The sequence below is a fragment of the Pipistrellus kuhlii genome, unplaced genomic scaffold (assembly GCF_014108245.1).
Source record: "Pipistrellus kuhlii isolate mPipKuh1 unplaced genomic scaffold, mPipKuh1.p scaffold_m20_p_39, whole genome shotgun sequence".
Classification (NCBI taxonomy): Eukaryota; Metazoa; Chordata; class Mammalia; order Chiroptera; family Vespertilionidae; genus Pipistrellus; species Pipistrellus kuhlii.
In genome coordinates, this window is record NW_023425539.1 from 3,043,405 (window position 1) to 3,055,595 (window position 12,191).

Below are 12,191 nucleotides of genomic sequence, written 5' to 3' on the forward strand. Positions count from 1 at the left end.
GTATTTAAGAAAAATTCTTCAGAAGCAAATACAGAATAAAGGGGAGGAGGGGGACATCTTAAATTAGGGAGACCTGCCGGGTAGTTATGGTAATAATCCAGGTGTATGATGATAACTCTTCCAGTTTAGGCGGGTAACTTGAAAATTGGGTTTCCATAGACATGTCAAGTTCAAGTATTTGATCTCTGCTTCTCTCTGGAAAGAGAAATAATGAGTAGAATATAAGAATGACTAGAAAATTATTCTTATGATGATCAGGCCTCTGAATTCTATGGTAATTACTGATTCTTTATTCACTTAATTATTATTTGTTTAAACTATGTCTTTTTTTTCTTCTCAATTGCTGCCTCTATCACCTTGACATAGCCACTAATTTTTGTTGAAAAAGTAATTTAAAGGAATTGAAATAAAAAATCCTCTCGTAATTATTTTATATTCTAATACTAAAGTAACATTTATACACTTTTCTATATTATAGATTTTTTTCTATATTTCTTGACATATGTTGTCTTAAATAAATGAACAAAGTGGAATGCAGTTCTTACAGCATTACTAAAAATAGTGATACTGCAACTTTAGAGTACAGCAGAATCACCTGCAGGGTCTTGTGAAACTGCTGCTTGCTGGACTCTACCTGCTGAGTTACCCATAATAATGGCTATTTGCATATATCATGTGTCCAATAGATATTGGTTGATAGTTTCCAAAACTTGTGTGGTTTGGTAGAGCTAAATCTGACATCTGTCGCTAACTTTTTCTCATTAATAACCTACGGAGTTTGGATTGCACCTCTACTAGTAAATGTCAAAATAATTTTAACAATAAGAGACATGGGAGAACATTAAGGGAGCAATTAGGAAGGTAGAATTAACAATTAAATTTTTTTATTTCCTTGCTAAAATATGCAGCTTCAGCTGCTTTGCATATCTAAAATGTAAATTCGGGAAATATAACTGATGCCTCTGAATTAATTCAGAGTTCAAATGACAAGCCTTTTTGCAGTTGTTTGAATTGTTACAAACACATAGTCATTATGTTTCAGATTATTGTGTGAGTCATCTTCAAGAAAATGAGTGAATACATTGTGTGCTTTGGACAAATTAGCACTTTTCTAACTGAAAGGAGCGTTTGTAGACTCAAAGCAAAGCCTTTTGTTTTGAGTTAAATTTGGAATGCTAAAACTCTCATTCTGGGACTTGGGCATAAGGTTAAAAGTTTGATAGTCAACTGAAAGCCCTGCCTTTAATTTTTTAATAACTCAAAAACAAATAGAGTTACCAAATCCCACATTTTGCTTCAGCATTAAAAATAGGGTTAAATTTTTTCTCCAGAGAATCCTGCTTTCAAAATAGTTTCAAGCATTAACTTTAGTACTTAGGAAGACCATAGCTGGTACAATAAAGACAGTGATTTATATATAGTACGGTTGCACATTATCAAATACCCATTTATTTATTTAAAAAAATAGACTTGGAACTTAAGGACTTTTCTAACATTTGAAATAACATCAGCTAATATTTTTAACTAGAGCTGAAGTGTGCTGATAAGGTATAAGGAGGTGTTTTTGAGTACTTTGCAGGAGAGTTTAAGAAAATGAGTTTTTTGTGTGTGTTTTTTGTTTGTTTTTTGGTTTTCGGATTTTTTTAAAAAATATATTTTATTGATTTTTTTTACAGAGAGAAAGGGAGAGAGATAGAGAGTTAGAAACATGGACGAGAGAGGAACATCGATCAGCTGCCTCTTGCACACCCCCCACTGGGGATGTGCCCGCAACCAAGGCACATGCCCTTGGCTGGAATCGAACCCGGGACCTTTCAATCCACAGGCTGACGCTCTATCCACTGAGCCAAACCGATCTTGGCAGAAAATAAGTTTTTTTTTTTTAACAATTTTTAAAAAACATTCTTAGCTATTTGGATAAGTACCCTTCTAGTCGTGTGTGTGTGTGTGTGTGAGAGAGAGAGAGAGAGAGAGAGAGAGAGAGAGAGAGAGAGAGAGAGAGAGAGAGATTGAGATTGAGATTGATTCTGAGAATTGTTCTTATTGAGGTGGACAGTGATGAAAATAGCCAAATCTGGGCATCCGAAAACCTTCTAGTCTATCTAAAGCATTATCTCTGTAATTCTAAAAATCAAAAGTATAAAGTAATGTAAGATAATAAGGGCTTATGTCTGGGGGGAGTGGGTCAAAGGGTTATGCGCGAGTGGATACGGGTGTGTGTTTATAAAAGTGACAGTGGATAACTGAGCACTTGTTAATGAATGAATGAGACTGGGGGCGGTATATGAAATGAAAGACTTAATAGTTCTAAGCAAAAGTATGCCAGAGAGAGTTGTTGTTTTTTTACAAAAATAGATGAAAATACAAGTGCTGTTTATAATCTTTCTTCACACTTGATCTGGATATTTTTCCTTGTCAGTAAATAAAACTTTTAAATAGCTACACAGAATATTTCTTCTTCAAGAATTTCATAAAGATAGATTTTTAAAAAATAATATCCAGAGTCTCCCTCCAGCTGTATTACTTTTGAATTCAGTGTTTTCTAGTTTATTAGTGTCACATAAAGTCTCCTTTAATTTTCGATATTGACTTTGCTTTGTTCTTTTGGCAAGAATGTAATATTTACATACTTTTGAAACCTTTCTCTAATGGATTGGGTGAGCTGCCTGTCTAGACACTGGGACTTTATACCGTGGCTTCCTGCAGGTAAACATTGCATGCAGGGACATGATGTTAGACTCTTGGTGGGAAAAAAAATTAAAAGGAAAGGTACCGGGTAGCTTAGGGAGGAGTATTTCCTGATGTTGGATGATGCTGAGGAGATAAGTTATTGGATCAGATGGTAGTTTTGAACTGATGTAATCAGATACATTTAAATTTAGTTACTAAGGGAAGTTTTAACGTCACTCTTTATAGATAAACTTTGAAAATAGGTTGGGTTCTTGCCTCAGAAATAAAGCAAAAGCACATTACTTCTCAGACCTACCTCAGTCCTAGGATTGCTGGATCCAGTTCACCTGAAACTTGTAATAGGATTTCAAATGTAGTCAATAAATGAACTTTCTTGGAATAATTTTCTCAATTGCTATTGCTGCCCAATTTAAAAATCTAAAATATTGTTTTTTATGGACAATTAGAATAAACTTCAGTAATATCCTTTTCATTGAGAACTTTAATTAATCAGATGCATCTGAATTGTCTTATTCCAGACATTTATTTCATTTAAGTCCTGGAGACTAGAAATGTTGGAATTGCTGCCAATTCTAATATTAGGTTATTATGTACAAACTACCACCTTAAATTACATTTGTCTGATTGGCTTAGTAAATTAAATTAGATTATTATATTTTGTTAATCTTCTCCCAAAAAAGAAATATGAAATGAACCTCAAAACATGGTGAATATTTGATTTTTCTTAATGCTCTGGCTCTTAAAATTTTTAATTCCTTGACCTAGAATTTTGAAGCTTAAGAATTTTGGACAATGAAGAATTTTTTCTTTAAAGAATTTTATTTCATTTTTCTAATTAGGATGTAATTGAAGTAATGTCATGGCACCTGATCCTCTAATTAAATAAGCTACACTTCCCATTAGTAAGAATTTAACAATTTCTGTAGATACCGTCATCAAATCCCAGGACCTCTAAGTGCTATTCTTCCAAGAAGCTTAAAATTCAGTGAATCTGAGATATGCCATTATTTAGGCCCAAGTCAGAATGAGATGACTGGGGCCTTTCCCATTAGGATTGGGATGTTCCGTTGACATGAGGGCCAAACATTTGAAATGCTTTGTATAAGATAGATGGAAGTAAGGAACGAAAGGAGGGAGGGAGGAAGGGAAAAAGGGAAAGAAGAAGAAATAGAGTGTTGTTCAGTGGTTACAATGTTGGCCACACTCCAAAGGATCGCAGGTTCGATTCCCGATCAAGGGCACATACCTGGGTTGCAGGTTGGATCCCTGGCAACCAATCAATGTGTCCCTCACATAAATGTTTCTCTCTTCTCTCTCTTCCTTTCCCCTTTCCTCCCTTCCACTCTGTCTAAAAGCAATGGAAAAAATATACTTGAGTCAGGGTTTTAAAGAATAAAAGGAGACAACTAGTGTTTGCACTGAACAGTACAAAGAAACTTGCTGCCCACCTGCTAAGTTGGCCCAATAACATGCATGATGATAGTTAATACTTAAGGAGGTTATTTTTTTTTTCCTTTTATCAGCTTCAACTTAGCTAATCAGTTGCCACTGGTTGGTGTAGAAGCTGTCGGTAAATTATCAGAACCGCAGTTCAGTTGTTCCCATGCCATTTGTATTTGAGCATTGCCAGAAATTCTCAGAGCCTTGACAGAGGATAAAAGCGCCTCTAACAAACATATTCTGCAAAGTGAACATTTGGCTCAAAGCTTGCCTGGGCAAGCCCAAGTTTAGACATATAATAATATCTGAGATCTTATTTATAAGAAACTCTAGTTTACCTGCACTGGATTACTGGTTAATTTAATATTTTGTGAAGCATCTCTAGAATCAGAGAGTCCATGATGCCTCCAGTCTCTGTTGCATGTACTCTTAGCCATAGCTCTTTGTGTATACCACTCACGTGGTCCCAACACACTAGGGCACATGTGTCAAACACAAGGCCCACGGGCCAAATCCGTCCCGCCAGGCCTTGCAATGTGGCCCGCACCTCGCTGTCATCATTGCACTCTGCTGCGTTTCCATCACAATGACAGTTTATGACTGTTCAGTAAACCATTCGGCCCGCAATTTAGGCTGGATTTTAGATTTTGGCCCCTTCTCTGATTGAGTTCGACACCCCTACACTAGGGCTTGACCTTCATCAACTTAACTATTAGTTCCTCTTGGCTTCTCACACATAAATTTGGGTTGAAATGCTCTATTCATAGAACATAAAGCTAGGAGTGCAGCTCTCTACCTTGTGTACTTGGAATCAGAATGGTGAACATTACTTCTTGTATCACTTCTTAGTAGAAACAAACTTTAATGTAGCCACTTCTGCTGTTTGTGCTTCCTGGCTTTTCTTAGGAGTGTTAGAATAGAGGCAAAAAGATATCTATACAATCACCTCTGCCTTGATAAATGGGTCATTTGAGCTATGTAATTATGTCTCTTTTTCCCTTGGCCTGGCCAGTGATGGAATTAGGGGAAGGAGACTCCAAGAAGAACAGCACTGAAAGAATTCCAAAAAGAAATTTTTTGTTGTCTTGAGCCAATTAATGGTTTTGGAACTCTCTCTTCTGAGATAAGGAATGTGGGTGGGGTTAATTTATACAGAAGAAATTGCCTCTATTCATTTCCCTGGCTTTTTGTTATAGAGAAAAAGAATGGACTAAACTGTACACTCCATGAGAGTAGGAACTATATTTCTCTTTCTTCTCTACCCTTGAATCTTCAGCACTTCTGCTCTGATTTATACACAATAGATAAATAGTAAATATTTGAATGAATATTGAGTGGAAGTGATTTTACTTTATTTTTAAGGTTTATAAAGTATCTTTTTGAGCTTCTTATTAATAAGATTCTCAAATATATAAAGCACAAACTATATCCTCATGAACCCATTACACAGCTTTAATAACCATCAACATTTTGCCAGATTTCTTTCATCTAGTTCCCCTTTTTTTCTTTTTGTTGGAACATTTTTAAATCACTTTATTGAAGTATAATTGAAATACAAAAAGTTGTACATATTTTATGTATGCAACTTGATAAGTTTGGAAATAAGTAGAGACCATTAAACCATCACTATCATACAATCTATGCCATGAACATATCCCTAACCTGAAAACCTTTATTTTTTAAAAATATATTTTATTGATTTTTTACAGAGAGGAAGGGAGAGGGGTAGAGAGTTAGAAACATCAATGAGAGAGAAACATTGATCAGCCGCTTCCTGCACACCCCCCACTGGGGATGTGCCCGCAATCAAGGTACATGCCCTTGATTGGAATCGAACCTGGGACCCTTCAGTCCACAGGCCAACGCTCCATCCACTGAGCCAAACCGGTTAGGGCAAAACTTTATTTTTTAGAGCAGTTTTAGGTTCACAGAAGATTTGATCAGGAGGTACAGCAGGTCCTCAACTAAAGTCATTTCATTCAACCTTGTTTTCTGTTACAACATTGATGAGATGCCACAGGAACATAACTTGCTTCTATCAATTAGCCCCTGGTAAAATTGGTTTTGTTATATGTTGTTTTGCTTAAAGTCACAGAAGCTATTGATGATATTAAGTGAGGACTTGCTGTCAGAGATTTCCTATATACCCTCTGTTCCCATAGCCTCCCCCATTACCTTCATTCCCCACCAGAGTTGTACATTCATTACAATTTATAGACCTACATTGACTCATCATTATCAACTCCAAGCCCATAGTTTACATTAGGATTTACACTTTGGTATTGTACATCCTATGGGTTTTAATAATGATGTGTAGCCCTAGCTGGTTTGGCTCAGTGGATAGAGCGTCGACATGCAGACTGAAGGGTCTTGGGTTCGATTCCAGTAAAGGGAACATGCCCAGATTGTGGGCTCAATCCCTAATGGGGACCTCGATCCCTAATGGGGGCTGTACAGGAGGCAACCAATCCATGATTCTCTCTCATCTTTGATATTTCTATCTCTCCCTTCCTCTCTGAAATCAATAAAAATATTTTTAAAACAATAACAATGATATGTATCCACCACTTTAGTATTATACAGAGTAGTTTCACTGCCTTAAAAATCCTCTGTGCTCTCCTAACCCGTGGCAACAAATGATCATTACTGACTCTAGAGTTTTGCCTTTTCTAGAACGTCATATAGTTGGAATCATACAGTACCTACTCTCTTCAGATTGGCTTCTTTCCCTTAGTAGTATGCATTTATGATTCCCCCCTGTCTTTTTATGGCTTGATAGCTCATTTCCTTTTAGTGCTAAATAATATTCCATTGTCTGGTTTACCATAGATTGTCCATTCAACTACTGAAGAACATCTTAGTTGCTTCCCATTATTGGAATATTTTAAAGCAAAACTTGAATGCCATGTTATTTCGTTTCAGATATGTAAGAAAAAGATAATGATCTTGATGTCATTATCACACTAACAAATCCTTAATATCATCTAAGACCATGTCCATATTCAAATTTTCTGAAGGCGCTTTTAAAATATCACAAATAAGCAATGAATAAAAACTTTATGATAAAAAGTAATATAACCTTCAATTGTTATTGAAACTAAAGAAATTTTATAGTATATAATCTATAAGAATTCAATAGAGCAACTCCTCTTAGATATTAATAGTTTGCTTTGTATTATCATTGTTCATGGGATTTGAATCTCTGAGTTCAGTGTTTCTATTCATACAACTTCACACTCCCCTATCTTTAGAACATGACCTGATAATTGTTGTTGTTATTATAAATTGTGCTAATTGTAAACATTTATTGAGCATTTATTTACTGTATACCAAGCACTGTGCTGTACATGCATTATTTTATTATTCTTAAAGCCCAATAGGATAGGTATTATTATATCTCCCTCTAATTAATTTAGTAATATTTATAGTTTTTATAGTTAATACATGAGCTGGTATTTGAATGTGGATCTCCTAACTACGGGTTTGCCATCTCCCTAAGTATGCTTTCAGATGCTAATGTAAAAAGGGTTGAATGATATAAAATTGACCTTCTAAATTTCTTTGTTGTCTGTTAACCTCCAGGCTGTAAGACTAGAAAGTACTTACCAGAATCGAACACGTTATATGGTAGTGGTTTCAACCAACGGTAGACAAGACACTGAAGAAAGCATCGTTCTAGGAATGGATTTCTCCTCTAATGACAGGTATGGTTCCACAAATAACCTATTCCAGTTGCCTTTTGAATTACCACAAAAACATCTTATGCAGTGCTCCTCTTAAAGTTAAATACCTAAAACTAAAGATCTCAAAAATATCTTAGTCACTCAATCTTGAGAGATGAAAATGTTTAATGAATGTCTTTAGTAATGTGTTTCTAGTTTACACTATTCCTTACCTTCCTCTCATCTTTAGGTGGTGATGATTTAAACTTGTATCTCCAGGAAGGGTGAGGGGAGGAGCTATCCTTTCTTTGCAATCGTCTTTGAGCAGTAATGATTTACTTTAGTGATACTGTACCAATGAGTCAGGTTTAACTCCATTCTCTTGTATTTATTCATAGCCTTACACCTTGCTTTTATCAAATGTTTTGCTTCCTTTTTCCTTAAAGTCAAAACAGAAACTTTTATAATCATGCACCTTTGACTTCAGTGGCACTTTGCATCTTATGATTAAAGATATAGACATCACACAAAACTGGCTTTATTGTGTCTCTAAGATTTGTTGCTTTTCTTTTTTATTTTCCCACTCTTCTGGAGAAATCTTGGGAAGACTGTGGAATGTGACTGCTAAGCAGATCTTTTAGCTCTAGATAATAAGCCTCAGGAAATCCTGCCAGATGTCTCAAAGCATTGACTTCCTGGCTCAGGACTAGAATGGAACTGTGGAGTAGCTAGGGGTTTGACCCAGGCCTGGGAGAATTTAGCCACAAAGAGAAGAGGAGACTGGGAGTGATTCTACTTGTTTTAATGTGGGGGTGGGGGTTACATTGTCAGAATAAAGTTTCTCAAACTAGTGTTTACCTGAGCTTGTAGTGGCAGTCAACCTGAAATGATTTGTGGGTTCAGAAGATCAAAGGTGAGAGTTGTTACCTTGTACACCAATTACAGCCTTTAATTGTGTGCTCTAAAATTACACAAGTTTGTAAGCCACATTTAGGAAGCTGTTCCTCCTGTGTGATTTTAACCTCTGGTGTTAGCTAAGCTACCGACATTTCAGTAAACGTTTATCCTCTAAGATCGCCAATCTTGCCTACATTCATTAGTATTTTAAGACCTATGATTTGGGTTTTTATATCTCTAGATCTGTATTGTCCAATATGGTAGCTACTAACCAAACATGACTATTTAAATAAATTAAAATTAAATAAAATTAAAATGTCAGTTCTCAGTTACAACTAGCCACATTTGAAGTACTCTAGCTATATGTGGCTACCATATTGGACAGGACATAAATAGAACATTTCCATCATTGCAGAAAGTACAGCTGGACAGCGCTGCTCCAGTTATTTCCTTTGCTTCTTTTATCCTAACTCCTCCTTTGGAATCCCCATAAAACATGGAAACTTCACTTGGGTCTTCCCTTAGGGAGAGAAGGCATCAAATTCAGATTTTCCTGATTCAGAGTGTGAGAAATAAGATGTCTGTTATCTCTTTTACTTTGTCCTAAACATTCTAAAAATCAAAGACTGCTTATTAATATGGCTGCCCAGTATTTTGTCTTCAGTGAACATCATCTATCTTCAGTAATAGACCTGCCTGGATCAAACCTAGCAAAAGAAAATTTTAGTTTATGGAAAACAAAATGCGATATGAAAAGCTATAAAAACTGGTTTTAATTGTGTTTGAAAACTTGGTGTTATGAATTCCCATATATCTTCTGAACGAGCTACTTAAACAATAAGTGCTGCCTACTTGAGAATAATAGTGCTCAGATAATCTAATATCATGTTTATCTAATTGCTGTTGAAAGAATATGTATCATTTTATATCTGACAATAGAAAAAGTTAATGTTTCAGAACAGTATTAAACCAAAGTAAAATGCAGATTGCTGTGACAGCCTCTTCCCAAGTATTTCTCAAGATATATCGATATTACAGCACTTCTTTTAGCCTATTTACAAGTTCTTTGAATACTGTATCATATTTAAATAATAAATATTTTAACACACAGCATAATCTTGGTTTTCAAATTCCATTTCATATATTTCAAGGTTATAAAATAATTAAATGCCTGGTGCACAAAATTCGTCCACTAGACAAGGGAGTCCCTCAGCCCAGCCTGTGCCCCCTTGCAGTCCGGGACCCCTCGCTCCAAACTGCTCGACTCGCTGCTACTTAGTGCTGCTGTGGAGGCAAGAGAGGCTCCTGCCACTGCTTCTGTGTTCCCCAGCCATGAGCCCCGTTTCTGGCTGAGCGGTGCTACCCCTGTGGAAGCGCACTGACCACCAGGAGGCAGCTCCTGCATTGAGCGTCTGCCCCCTGGTGGTCAGTGTGCATCACAGCGACCGGTCATTCTGGTTGTTCCGCCCTAATGGTCACTTGGGCTTTTATTATATATAGTCTTATTGTGTTGTTTTATTTTTTGTACCCACACCTTGAAATGTGTGGTACATGTAGACACTCAATAAATTGTTGGCCCTAGCCAATTTGGCTCAGTGGATAGAGTGTTGGCCTGAGAACTGAGGGGTCCCAGGTTCAATTCCAGTTAAGGGCACATATCTTAGTTGCAGGCTCCTCAGCCCTGGTTGGAGTGAGTGTAGAAGGCAACCAACTGATGTGTCTCTCTCACATCAATGTCTCTCTCTCTCTCCCTCTCTCTCTCTCTCTCTCTCTCTCTCTCTCTCTCTCTCTTTTCTCTCTTTCTTTCCCCACCCCTTCCACTCTCTTAAAATAAATGGGAAAATGTGCTCGCGTGAGGATTAACAATAAATAAATAATTGAATAAGTGCATATCTAATAAAATAAGTAACTATATTAGAGAAAAATCTCATGATTCAAGGTAAACTGGATAAAAATATAGATGTTCCTAATTCAGGCCTCTTTCCTGTTGTATGAAAATGCTTTTTTACTACAAAAAAAACAACATTCTAACCTGAATACATGCTGAAAACATGATGTTTGGTTTCTACATATCTTGGTCATCTGTCCAAAATTTAACTAGTGTCTGGTCATAAGCTCACCTTCTTTATCTTCTTCTGTAGTTGCTTAATTTCTAGATTTGTCAAATTATAGTTGTTGCTAGGAACTGGCTAAGTACTCACCAAAAATAAAGACAAAAAACTAAAAATAATTGCACTCCACCTTGGGAAATGACTTTCTAAACAAATTTTCCTTGCACTCATAAACTTAATAAAAAAATAGTGGCAGAGCTGTCTTCCTCCCAAACTCTGGGATGATAACTGTGCATCTGGAATTCGGGGCTAGAGTTTCAATGCAGATAAGCTGTTTCGATCTTGATTGGAATCTTCTGAACTCTGGAATCACTGGTGGACTGTTGAGAACACAGGTCAGCAAGTGCAGTGGAAATCATTAGGCACAGCTCAACGAAGGCATGGCCTTTGTTAGCACTGCAGTGACTCCAACAGTTAAAGCATGATATTCCTTGTGTTGTTTTTAATACGTTTTTATACTATTCCCCCTCCCTCAAAATCACTTTCAGTTGTAGTAGAGCACTCACTACAGACAGATTCATAGTCAACATTTGTTTTACATATCAGTACATTAATGTATATGTTTCACCTTAAATATTTTAGATTTTCATGATAACCCTATGAGGCTGGGTCTTGTTACCTGCATATCCAGATGAAGAAATTAAGGCTGAGAAGAGATATTAAATAACTTGTCAAAAGGAATTGAAGTACTGAAGGAGAGTAAATCCAGATCTTTCAGCATAGTATAATTGCTCAATAAGTAGTAGTTATTGCACAATTTTTAGTGTGTTACCTAATTTAATTTTCAAAACAGCCCAATGAAGATGGTATTTCTATCCCAGTTTTACAGATGAGGAAACCAGAGCACAAAGCAATTAAATTGTTTGCCTACAATTTTATATACAGTTAGTGCAAGAGCTCAGGTTCCAGAGCCCATCTGGCTCCAGAGTTTGTGTTGTTGTTTTTTTGTTTTGTTTTGTTTTTAATCTTTACCCAAGAATATTTTCCCATTGATTTTTAGAAAGAGTCAGAAAGAAAGACCGATGTGAGAGAGACACATTAATTGGTTGCCTCCTGCATGCCCCCGACGAGGGCCGGGAGCCTGCAACCGAGATATGTGCATGCCCTTGACTGGAATCAAATCCAGGACTCTTCTGTCCTTAGGCTGATGCTCTATTCACTGAGCCAAACTGGCTGGGGGGAGAGCTTGTGCTCTCAACCATACTTTGCTGTTTTACCTCCCACATTCAAGGTTCTTTCTCCTATACCTGCTACTTTTCTAGATATATTGGTGGGAAGAGGGTATAGGAGCCTTTGGGAGACTGGGTAAAGGGGGGAAGTGGTTTATGGTAGTCTTAGGGAGAAAAAGTAGTAGAGATCTGGGGTAGATTACAATTGTCCAGAGAGGTGG

The 12,191-nt window shown here is 36.6% G+C and overlaps 1 protein-coding gene and 1 non-coding gene across 24 annotated transcripts in view; both read left to right on the forward strand.

Annotated features, from left to right (window-relative positions):
- Nucleotides 1–12,191, forward strand: part of SSH2 (slingshot protein phosphatase 2) — a 211,806-nt gene that overhangs the window by 155,685 nt on the left and 43,930 nt on the right. For 15 of the 23 annotated variants that reach the window (XM_045571045.1, XM_045571042.1, XM_036408667.2 and 12 more), the window contains one exon: nt 7,714–7,835. The exons of 6 other annotated variants lie outside the window; for them this stretch is intronic. In XM_045571045.1, the coding sequence (XP_045427001.1) occupies nt 7,714–7,835 (122 nt within the window). Of the gene's footprint in view, nt 1–7,713; nt 7,836–9,516; nt 9,563–12,191 lie in introns of those variants that run through there. 2 more of the 23 variants (XM_036408684.2, XM_036408685.2) reach the window with 2 other exon arrangements.
- LOC118702625 lies at nt 2,051–2,130 on the forward strand. Its single transcript, XR_004982787.1, has one exon. It is a non-coding gene; the product is annotated as a small nucleolar RNA U2-19 (small nucleolar RNA).